Below are 12,979 nucleotides of genomic sequence, written 5' to 3'. Positions count from 1 at the left end.
CTCTTGAATATTTTCACACATCATAAAATGGAAGCATTGTTTGACATCTGACATGTAAACAGCCAGTGCTGTGTTGCTTCTTTTCTCCATAAAATCACAACTCGTACAGTATTATCTTAAGCCTAAAGCACAATATCATTCAAATGCCAAAAAGCACAACTTTGTAAGACATCAGAATAACCATATATTGAACTAGCTCACTGGAGTTGGATTACTGATTCACTTGTGTTCTCAGCGCTGAGGTATGATGTAATTTCCTGGTTATTTCTCAGGTATTTGTTTGCTCTCAGCCTCTCCTGTGCTGTGTTTGCCATGTTTTGCTGTGCTGTGTGGTGACAAAAGGGAACCAACCCATGACCTACTGTGCTTGTTTTTCTTCTGTCACAGGGTTGGAGGTCAATTCCTTTTTAAACGCAGCCAGATTTATATCCAGTCAGCTTTGGCTCAAAATAAAAATAATGATTCATTGAATAAACCTAGCTCTTGGCGCCTGTGTTTGCTGAATTGTTGATGAACAGATACAGATAAAATGCATTAATCTTTTTATTTTAGGTTAATTATTAAGTCCATGTGTGGAGGAAGCTCTATTTTTCATTGTATCTCAGCCTGACAAGCAGTGTTTACCCCCACCAGTTGAGCTCTGCTTGCTCTTTAAACAGGCTTTGTGTCGAGTTGCTCACCCATTATGACAAACCCTCTATTGGGGCCTCTGCTCTATTAGTCTGCCTGCAAACGGCCACTGACTAAACAGTCACATGTGTTTTCAAACTCATTGAGTGACACATTATTTCTTCTCACTCCAAATAGCCTGCCTCTCCTGCTGATACTGCTCGCTGGCTGTAATACTTTCTGTTTTTGGACTCTACATTTCAGGAGAGCGCTGTAGTAGATAACAGCTCATCGCACACAGCACCCACTTATTGTATACTCTGCTCCAGGCGGTTAATTGGTAATGCTTATCTTATACTATATATCCCACTTTGGTGCAAATGCAGCAAAGCGCTCTGAATGGGAATTCACAACCACGGTGAATATTTCTGGATAATGTTATATTAATGCGCTATTATCATCACCTCTGATTTCATCTGACCTCTCTTCTCCTCTGTTCTGTCCCTCTAGCTGACAAGGCTTTGGCACAAACTCACACACATGCTTTCATACACACACATACACTGACAGGCTGGGGACTGCAGCAGTAGGCCAGTATTGATTGCTGTGGAAAACACTTTGGCATGCGTCCAGAGCCATTTCTTCAGAACATGGCAGTAGTCCATGCATGTGTTTCAGTGCTTGGAAAGCCAGCTTGTAGGGAAATTAGATTGTATTCATTTGCTGCTTCTTTGATTTTTCCTAAGGGAAAAACCCTGAATGGGTAATATAGGCATCTGGGATGCTAGTTGAGTTAAGTGTAAGTGGCTTAGATATGCAACCAGCATTTTGATGGATAAGGTCGTTCTGCTGAATGACTCAAGTGTAAATGTGATATGGCTCATTTTTACAGTAATCTTTTTAGAACATCCATACTGCTGCCTTGTCTTGGTCAGTCTGTGCATTATGCCAAATCTCCCCATTCACATAACAATGGCAGGAATTTAGAGGTGGGGGGGGCTTTTAGCGTGTGTGTGTAGTGTGCTCGTATGTGCGCCTCCTCCAGCCGCAGAACAAGTCATTAACTCTGAACACTGCCCTCCAGTGAATTCCTCACCATTGCTGAAATAGCATGTAAATTATTACCAGCTTTTTAGGATAGTGTAATTTAAAACCTTTCAAACAGAATACCCCAGACTTCAAAGGCTATAAAAAACCCACTAACATTTCCCATTGGTTTATGAATTGTCATTCACATCCTTCTCTCCTTCTCACATCCAATCTTCGGATTTTTCTTACCAAACTATTTAGGGTCTTTGCAGCTTAAGTAATGATATGTTACAGCAGCGGCCTGTTTGTCAACACACAAGTGACTTTTTTGTACTCTTTAGCTTGGCTTTTTCCACTTTGTCATTGACTAACCACTTGAACAGGCAAACATTTGCCTTGATGCATGACTCCAGTGCCCCCGGCTACAGTGAATCGTTATTATAACCTTTTGAGGAGAATACAGCCACAGATGAAAAGCTCTTGCTTAATACTCCAGCCGTTGTTTTTTTTTTTTTGATGGAGCATGTGGAATCATCAGGCACTCAGTCTGTCTTGTGTGTGCATTTGTTGAAATACAAGAGTACAAAGCTGCTGTGATTCAAGGGAGCTGACGCAGCTTTTTTGTGGTGTCACCTTACATGATGGATGCCTCACCCACTTTCAGAAAGCCTTTGAAAACTCCTGTTATCTGCTATTTTTCTCTGTCATTATAACTGCAAAAGAATGCTAAGTTCATATATCACCCCAACTCATGTTCGAGCAATCTCTTAATGGAAACGGTGAATAAAAGATGAGTTCAGCACCCCTGCAGATATTACAGCAACTTTTGTGCTTATGAATAAACTGCATGCGTTAAGTGGCAGAACATTATATACAATGATTCTCACCTTTAAATGTTGTACCTTGAACTCTTTATCATCTTGAGGCAGTTTCCAAAAAATATTCTAATTCAATTGTCCCTGGCTTACTCCCCAGAGCTCCCTTTTAATTCCCAGATAAATTTGTTTTGGGACACTAAAGCCAAGGTCATTCATGGGTAGGGGAGATAGATAATGAACTCATATTGTGTTTCATACCCTTGTTCTCTCTCTCTCTCTTCTTTTTTCTCTCTCCTTCTCCTGCTCTCTATCTCCCTCTCTGTTTCCTCATTGTCCATGTCACCATGTTCATTACTCAATTACTAATCTCCTTTGGCCTTAGGAATTCCAGTGCTGACCCCTCTCTGGCAGTGTGTGTGTGTGTGTGTGTATGTGTGTCTCAATGTGTGTACCCACAGTATAGAACGACACCCACCCATTAGGAGCATGCACCCCTTGACTCCCGAGCTGAAAGTCCTGTCCGAGCGATGAGACGCTGCGCTGCAGAACGCTGACAGTCAGGAATGTCTCTGTTCGAGCACATGGCGTGGATTTCTCGCAGGGAATTGTTCAGCTTGATATGGAATATTTCAGGGTGCATTGTTTCTAATCGGATCACCAAATATAGAATTGTATATGTCCCTTATGGGCTGTTTTGCCACCAGTGCACCGCAGCATCCACATAAATAAAATTATATGGACTTTAGTGAGTTTAATTTCAATGGGATTGCTGCAGTCATGGGTTGCAGGAACAGAGTTATCTACAGTTTCACAGCCAAAGTCTGTTTTTTTCCCCTACTTCCAGTCCATTATGTGCAGTCATAGCAATAAATTCACCCAGTAATGTTTTTGGAGATATCATGCTGCCGCAGTAATAACATGAATTATTGATAGAAGAAAGGAGACAGAATGTAACATTCAGCTGTTAATGTGTCACCTTGCATTTTAACTCAATCATAAAACAAGCAGTTAGAGACTATGCACAGTTATTGATGATGAGGTAAAATTCTGGTAAAACATTAAGACGTTTATGATGTGTAGGATTCAGAGTGTATAAATGCTCTTAATGCATCTGTGTAGGAAGAGTCACTGAAATGACACCAGGCTGTTTGGTATGTTGCTGATGTTGAGTGTCATGTCTTGGCTGTGGGCTTGCAGTCCTCTGACCTATATTATCATGTGGCCTGCTGGCTGCGTCTGCCGCTTTGCTTAAATATTAGCTGCCTAACTGGAAATGACAGGACAGTGTGGCTGGGCAGCATTTACAGAAGAGCAGGTTTCCAAAGCAATTCTTAAATACCAAAGCAGTGAGTGGAAGACTCATGCAGTGCTTTATGGAATGATTAATCTTTTATGTCTAGAGCAGAAATAATTAGTTGATTAATTGATTTTACAGAGAATGAATCAATAAAAATGTTTGTAGTAGACAAATCGTTTAAGTCATTTGTTTAGCAAAAATGTAGGGCTACAACTAACAAGTATTTTTTTATTGATTTATTGATTGGTTTATAAAGTAGAAGAAATAAACACAGTCACATTTTCCCTAAAGTTCAAGTTTAGGTTTAGTTTATTGTCTACATTAAAAGGTAGAATTGTAGATTAAAATGCAATGAAATGCATATGCCTTGGTTTATGCCTTTTCATTTCTTGTTTCATCCAAACAACAGTTCAAAACCCAAACAAATTCAATTTGCTATTTTAATGTACACAGAAAGCTAACAAATACTCACATTTGAGAAGTCACAAAAAGGGAAGTACTGACACTTTTGTTTAAAAACTGTATGACTTAAAAGATTTATGGACCATCAAAACAGTAGTTTTGAGTTTTGGACTGTTGGCTGAGAAAGAAATGAAGTAATATGAAGTCAAATTTTTGACTCTCCTTAGACTAAAAAATGAATTGAATCAAAAGGATATACAATAAAAACTATAAATTGGTTGCAGCCTTGGTTTAGTCTTTTCTTCAATTTTATTTATGGTGGCAAACCAGGCTGGTACAATACTGTTGTTGTGAGGGTTTCTCAATAACTGATTCTCAGAAACCTGTTCCATGGAAACACAGCATATTTCATAATTCTACAGTACAGTCAAATATCATGACTTATGCAATCTACCAACCAGTGTTCAGCTCCCTGACTGTACATGCTGCATCACAAAGCAGCCCAAAGACTTCAGCCGGTGTAAAGTTGGCTTGTAAAGTATAAAAAGAAAGCTAATGGATGTAGCCTGTTGTGGCTCCTTTCATAGACTGATTGTATTCAGGACTGTGTTGACAGCTGCTGAATTGATCTAACCTGTTGTGTTTTTTTGCTCTCAAACCGAACAAGTCCCCAAACAGGATCTGTTGACACTCACATGAAGCAGCATGTCATTCAGCTGATTGATATAGCGGGGATGACTGTGTGTTTTTACAGTTTGCTGTTGCTGTGCGGATGCTCTGGTGTGCTATTGAATTACTTGAAGTATTGCTGTTTGTCTCGCACATCAGCAGCATACCGTTCAGTACATTCTTTTTGTTTCGATTGGACTCTATTGAAATATTTCATGCTTGTGTTTTTGTTTGTGATGTCAGTAGATCGCATCAAAGTACAGTAGCTAATTCTGAAGAGATGGAATGCAGTGTGTTTTTGGCTGCAGGCTGAATGCTATTTACTGTTGCTCTACATTATTAAAATGGCCTGCTTTTCTGAAGGCAGAAACAGCAGTCAGTTTTTCTTTGCATGGAAAGCCGGTTACAACCACCCGCCACCACTTGACAGCTGAAGACGGCTCATTATAAGAAGACCGAAAACCCATGTTTGATGTTTCTACTTAGTGAGGGAGGCACAGCTATATCAAGCTATCCCTTGCAGGCTTTTCCTTTATAAGGAAATGCTGTCTCCAACTGGTTGGGATTTGATATGCCTGTAGTTGCAGATGATGTGAGAACTGAATATGGGTAATTGTATAGACAGAGCACTCAGAGAGAATCTGAAACACTGAAAAGTGATCTATTCATGAGTTTGTTTTTAGAATATGGCGACAAAAAAACAGGAACACTTCGAAATAATTCATTAAAACAGTGGGAAATACAACTTCAAATGCCAAAAGGACCCCAAAACTTGACATTTAAAGCTTCACATAGGAAGGATTTACTGCAGAGTTGTCCTTTTGGGATTTTATTAGATGGTGTAAGTGTAGCTTTGATTGCGCCTTACCTCTTTACAATCATGCATACAGTGCGTAAATATGTCAGTTGAGTAAATAAATGTTATTTTGGTGTCAGTAATATACAGGTTCTTTGAGGGGAATGTGTACAGGCAGACAGATGCCTGGTAAATTGGAGATAAGTAAGGTAAACATGAGAGACCTACTCAGATTGTCTGCGTTTCTGCCTGTACACATCTGTCCTCCAGATTTCCCTGTTTCTGTAATAACCATCTTCCAGCACACTACTCCACTCTGTCGGTAACAAGCACTTCAGCCATTAGCTTTTCCAATGGAAACACATTTAAGCATCTATGCTTCTTTGCCTCTTCGTTGGACTTGTAGTTCTTTGATTTTGAGCGTGATTAGATGGAGCTGAATCAATCTTTGGAAAAAATGTTGAAGCATATACTGAGAGCAAATCTTAGTAAGTATGCCAACTGAACAGAATAAAGTATTTACACAAAACCGCCACGGCTATGTTCAACTTACCCCAGTGTTAGCCATGCACATCACTGCTATAGATTAACATTTATAGTTTCCTGACAGTGTTACATTAGTTTTATTGTGTGTCAGGGAGACCACTGGCTCACAGCTTTCTACTGTTTAATCATTACACTCTCACTGTAACAAATTGCATTTCCTCTACCCCTTTACACTTTAAAGGTGTAATCATAGCAGCCGAGTGTGACTTGTGATTTAAAAGCATAAAAATCTCAACATTCATATTGAATATTGGGAGCCTGACTTCCTAAATGCTAATCAAAAAGTCTAAAAACATCTACGTCCCCATTGACATTGATTTAACTGCGGGCATAAATTCAATTCAGCAATCATCCCCATCATCCATATTCATGGTGCTGTAATTTACTTACATTAATGTGCATCCACAGCCGTAATGCTGCTTGACTCACGTACCAATTTAGTTGATAAATAAGGACGTCCTGTTGTTTGGCTTGTTTCCTCAACTAGCTTCTGATTGTGATTCTGATCTATATCTTTATTTTAATCTTGTTTTTATTTATTTCTTTACCCTGATTATGTTCACCTTATACTGCCAAACATGACTTACCAGTGGAAAAATGTAACTAAGTATATTTACTCAAGTAAAGTACTTAAGCATAAATTTGTGGTACTTCAATTTTACTTTTATTTCCATTTTATACTACTTTTACTCCGGTGCCCTTCTTACTTTTCAGATTAAGGTTTCACATACAAAAACACGATACTTGTATATAATATGATACAGTACTATACCATTAATCTACCTGGTAATATACACAGTAACGTATCTAAAAGTGGCTTCCCATTGACAAACTACAACATTAAATGCTTTTACATGTATTCTTCTAAATATATAGAATAATATAGAATAACACTCTGGAATGCCCAATTCTTCGTAATGAATAGTTTTACTTGGAGGTTTTAAGCACAACTTGCTGAAATCCCTTATGTACTTTTGCTAAAGTAACATTTTGAATTCAGAACCTTTACTTGTAAAGGACTATTTTTAGACAATGGCATTTCTACTCTAAGTTTAGTAAAGGATCTGCATACTTCTTCCAGCACTGTTGCTTAATGTGTAGAAGTATGGGGAAATGCACATAAAACAAGTTTTATAATTCAAATGAGAGCTACCATTGTAAACAAAACGACTCATTAAGAACAACATAACTCAGTTTTTATTAAATTAAAGACTCTAAAATTCAGAGACTTGGTGGATTTTAAAATGGCACAAATAATTTCACCTGAAAGTATCCAACAATTCCAGTAGTACCACATTTTTGTGCAATTATATACAGAGCAAAATGGATTGCAAATTCATCAAATTTGCCATGTATAACGTACCTGCAGATGTGACGTTCTTGAAATATTTACATGTAACTGTTCAACAAAACTGTTTCAAACAGTAAATGGTCCATGACCTTGACACAGTTGCATTTAGTACCTGTAATTCCCTTGATGCGCTTCTAAATGTAATTGGGATTCTGCCCCACTTCCTTGCAGCACGAAGTAATTGCAGTGTCTGAGAAGGTGATTGTGCGGCTGGAGGACTTGGTGAAGTGGACGGTACCAGACTTCTCAGGATGGACCCACTGTCTGAAGGCCGAGCCTCTCAAACCCTCTGTGCTTCGAGAGCTGGGGACCAATGGGAGGCGGGAAGCCCTCCACCGCTACCGGGAGAGCACCCTGACCAGCGGACTCAACTTCAAGGATGTCCAGAGGGAGAGGGCACAGCTAGGTGAGCGCCTGCAGATACCTCAATTTCTTGAAGTTCTGTTTTTAGGTTATTTTTTAAAACATTTATTTATTCCAAAGGGTTACTGCAGTGTTTCCAATTTCCCTGGGTTGCTTTGTTGAATGTTTATGTATTTGTGTCCTGTCTGCCATAAATCAGCTTATGTTTATTGTCCTTTGGTTGGTTTAACAAGTGTTGTCTTGACTGGAGTAATTCATCAGTATGTAGTTGGAAATCCTCCCGATATAATGAGCTGAGAATCACACTAATAGAGGCAGGATAGAGGTAATGGCAGCATGTTTGCCAATGCATTACCATCCCACAGTGTAACAGCTCTGTTTCAGAGTGTGACAACAACAAAAACAGCCTTGCAAAAATCACATAATTCAGCTGGTAATGTTTTGAATTAATTGAGTCACATCAAACTGTAGTCGATGGCACCTCTGACACTTTCTTATCCATCAGTTCAGTTTATAATTTGCTGTGTATCTCAGGAGCTTTAAGGATCATTGCTGTTTTTGTCTGATGTATTCATCATGTATATGCTGCCATTAAGTGTCAGTGAATGTTTTATTCCTACACTGGGCTCTTGGAGTCTCACGGCAGCATTACCCATGAATCAGGCCCAACATAAAGCTGAATGTCTTTGCCGATGACTCATCCGATGCAAATAGGAAACTCTGGTATTTAAGCCTAATAATCAGAAAGAACATAATGTTCCATTTGAAGCCATTTCCCAGATTTTGCCTCGCTCTCTCACATAGCTGTGATGTAATGCCCAATGCTGATTATAATGGCATAATGTAGCTCAGCAAAAATATGCTAAAAGTGAAACTGCTATTGGCTTAAATAATGTGAGCCTTTTTTTCTGTAGAAAAGGCTGGTTTATTGATGATTCTTGTGCTGTTATCTGCTGATAATCTTCCAGGAAGAAAAGCTGTGGTGTGTTTCTGTGTGATGCTGTAATGCCCTTGATTACTTTATATAGCTTGATTCTCTCCAAAAGGACAAGAGGATCAATAATGGATGCTTCGTTATTCCAGTAATCAATACAGTTTGATTGTCTTTTTGTGCGTGTGGGAGTTCTTGCTTTCATGAATAAATGTGTCAGCCTGCTTCTTAAATTATATTATGTTCCATATCATGGCTTTCTCCAAATGTGCTGTATCCTGATTTTATAAATCGATCTGTTGTCAGTTTAATAACCTAACGATGACAATATTGTTACTGAGGAGTTGTGTGTGTGTGTGCATGTCTGTGTTGCTAATGAGTTGCGCAGCCGTTAATGACTCCATCAGGCTGTTTCTAAATGCACTTGTCACTCTGATGGGACACTCCGCCAGAGAATCTGCCCACTCAGCAGAACGGGCTCAGACTCTGGCAGGGCACCAGAGACACACACAAAAACACACACACACACACACACACACACACACACACACACACACACACACACACACACACACACACACACACACACACACACACGCACACATGCTACACAACGAGAAGAAGTGGTGTGCACTCACTTATCCATTTGTTTGTTTGTTCACTACATCGTTGGCGTGTGCCAGTTGTTGACAGTCTAACAATATGAGTGGGGCCGAAAGTTTGGAGCGTGAGAGAGATCACTAATTCATCAAGGCAAATGCACGTTACTCTGAGCAAGGGTTTGCATAGAAATTTGAAATATGCCACTGCAATGCTGCTGACTACCGGAATGAAATATTCATGCCACAGCAGCAGCAGCAGATCAGATATAAAAGTACCCTTAAAGCGTCCTGTAGCTGAATGTTTGTAATTCAGTGTAGTATTGGCGTAATGACAAAATACAGATTTTTTTATGACACATTCTATACGCTCTTTTTTGAATTGTATTTATAAACAGAATAGCCCAAAGTAGCTGCTCGCTGTTTTACTTGAATGATGTAGTTGTTGATGAATGATGTAATTGCTGATTGTTATTCTCGGGTTGATCTGTAACCATGTCAGAGGAATTGGATTGTTCCCCATAACAGGATACTGCAGCAATACCACAAGCTGCACAGAAAACCATTGTGAGCTAAAGAGCAATAAAATGTGCCATTGTTATTGAGGGAAACTGTTCTTTTTTTTTCTCAAGTGCGTATCCTTACTTTTCCTGGCATGCTGCCAATATGAAATAAATGCACTGTTATGTATTGTGTTTCACAGGCAACATACGAAAAATACTATGAAATGTGTATGTCTGAAATAGCAGATGACAATTGTGATGTTCTTGATCTGCACTACACATGGAACATTATGCTTTGGAAAGTGAACTACATTTTGTGTCCTCAGAAGTGCATAAAGAGTGAAACCAAAGATGCCCTCACAAAGTAAAGTAATTAATTAGAGAAACAAGTGACCTTTGCTGCTGTCCTGCAGCATCGACAGCTGTGACTCTAAAACCTGTGAGGCAGAGAGATGATTGGTATCATAATTCAAATTCCAGCTTTCGCCATGCTGTGAAATGCAATGTTTAAAAAGAGACCAATGAATAACCACGGCAAAAAATGATGACATTTGTTTAATTAAAGAAACCGAGCAACACACTGTTGCTGTAAGTTAGACGAGAGGATTGAGAACACGTCTGTACTGGAAATATTGTGCTACTGCCAGTAGCCGGTTAGCTTAGCTTAGCAGAAAGACTGAGAACGGTAGGAAACAGCTATACCATTTACTTTCAAATCTAAAGCTCACAAATAAACATGTTATATCCTGTTTGATTAATCCCTACACAAAGGTGGTGGGACTAGTTCTTAGCTGAGCCAGTAACGTCTTCCTCTTGTTGTCAAGGTGTTGTTGCCAAAGAGCCAGGCTATCTGTTTCCCCCTGTTTCCAGTCTTTATGCTAAGCTAAGCTAACCAACTGCCGTCAGTCGCCTCATATTTACCATACAAACATGAGGAAGATATCATTTTACTCTCTGCAAAATAGTGGATAAACGTATATTACATATTATTAAATTTTTCCTTTAAGTTTGTATTGTTTTTTGATTAATGAAAAAACATAACAAGTCTTGCTTGCTTATAGCACAAAGCTCATTTAATGTACTGTAGTTTCCCACTTCCAGTATTCTAAACCCTGAGGACAGTAAAAACATGTATCTACAAGTGCAGTCAAGACGATGTATTGTGTTGCAGTTTGCAGTTCTTACATAATCTGGAAAGTCATTCACTTAATCAGGTAATGCAAACTGTCCACTCAGTTTATCTTGTACTGGAGTGAGCATTAGAGCGTCTTTTTACTGTTCAGTCCACCAGGGATGGCTTGCCAGGGAAGTTAACATTGTGCCCCTGTCTCCCAAGAGAACTGGCCTGATTTCTTTTTTTTCAATGCTGCCTGCCGAAATTGGTTTCTGGTCGTATACTACGAGGCCGAGTGTTTGCAAGCTGTATCTGCTGATCCAGTTTGTTAGCTTTAGCCGGGAGAAACAGAGAGCTGTATAAGGAAAATAATAATAATAAAAAAAGAATTGCTCTTGCTCACAAAATAGCTCAATAGTCTGTCTTGTCTTTCTTCTTTTCAAGCCTTCAGCACAGAAGCTAGTGAGCAGATTGTGAGTTGAGATGCTGTGGAGGATTATACAAGGTCAAAGCTTGTGACGCATTCAAAGAACATATTGTAGATGATCCTGCTCTCACTTACAGTATAGTATCATCAGTAGCTGGTTTATCCTTGCGAGGATCAGGGCTTTCTGAGGAAAAATCCCATACAAACATGCAGGCTGAAAAAATATACAGTTTATTACAAAAGCAACCGCCCTTGACTTTTAATATTATTTTTGTGTTGCACTACCTTTTGAAAATTAAATGACAACATGAAATTACAAAAGTAATATTATCAGATATTAGATGTTTCCTGCATCGCTGCATATATAAATCTTTGTAATTCCGCTGTTTGACCCAACACATTTATACAGTGAATCACACTAAAGTAGAAGGTGCATGATGGATTAGATATTCCAATAAAACGAGCATGTCCATGGAATATTCAGTAGTGATGGTAATGAAGGTCAGTTATTATTATTCAAGGAAATACATGTTATTCATGCATATCTTTGCTGTGTGAAAAGCTGCAAAGGGTGTGCTTTGATTGATGATTTCCATCCAATGCATCCGTCAATATCCAGAGTCAGATTTGACATAACAGATTTGAATGAAAATGTACTTAAGTTGTATGTAAAAAAAAGTGACAATATGCCATTTTCTTCCTATAATCCATAATAACTGTCCTAAGTAGGCTAAGTACATTATATTCATTTGGCAGATGCTTTTGTCCAGAGTGACTTACATTTATTTCCGTTTAGTTCCATTTATTTTCAGATAAAAATTTAGGAGCTGTTTGGAGTGCAGTGTCTTGCTCAAGGACACTTGTGGACAGGAGGTGCCATCAGCCTTACGATAAATGGATGGCCTACTCTACCAACTGAGCTGCAAAATTGCATTATAAACCGTGTCCTAATTCCATACTACAAACTAATTATGTAGAGCATATACTTCACTATATAGTTAAAATACTAGTTTTGTAGTTGCATATAAGAAATCATCAAACAGCGGATTATACTAACAGTAAATTAAACACAGTGCAACTTTAGAATGACACTGCTATTTCTTCTAAGGCTGCATTTTTTAGTTTCTTAATTTCTTTATATTGCCTTGTCGGACAATAAGGTACATAAACAGCACACTCAAAAATAAAGCCTTTTTTTTAATACAATCTTGAACAATTTAAATAAGCTATAATTGCAGGTGCATTTTGGGATTTCACTTTACTTTTTTAAGTTTAATCGTCTGTAGTCATTGCTCTTTTTAGTTTTTGTTTTTTTTGTTTTTTTGACAGAAAAAAAACGCACATTGCGTCACACACAGTTGAGTTGAAGAGCGACTCTACTGCGTTACTTCTGCCTACTTCCTCTGGCTGGCAAAACAGCCACTGCTGGGTGATGGAAAACGCGTCACTAAGTGTTTAGCGCTTGTGATTTTTTCCGGTAATGTCACCACACACACACAATTCATAACACTGCAAATGCAAGGGT

General features: G+C 38.7%; 1 protein-coding gene across 1 annotated transcript in view; it reads left to right on the top strand.

Annotated features, from left to right (window-relative positions):
• The window catches only part of arid5b (AT-rich interaction domain 5B), a 71,036-nt gene that overhangs the window by 3,054 nt on the left and 55,003 nt on the right, over window positions 1-12,979 (top strand). The window contains exon 3 of the mRNA XM_034897610.1: window positions 7,689-7,923. Coding sequence (XP_034753501.1) covers window positions 7,689-7,923 — 235 coding nt within the window. The remainder of the gene's footprint in view (window positions 1-7,688; window positions 7,924-12,979) is intronic.

This window comes from Etheostoma cragini, chromosome 17 (assembly GCF_013103735.1).
Source record: "Etheostoma cragini isolate CJK2018 chromosome 17, CSU_Ecrag_1.0, whole genome shotgun sequence".
NCBI lineage: Eukaryota > Metazoa > Chordata > Actinopteri > Perciformes > Percidae > Etheostoma > Etheostoma cragini.
This window is presented reverse-complemented; position numbering and strand designations above follow the sequence as displayed.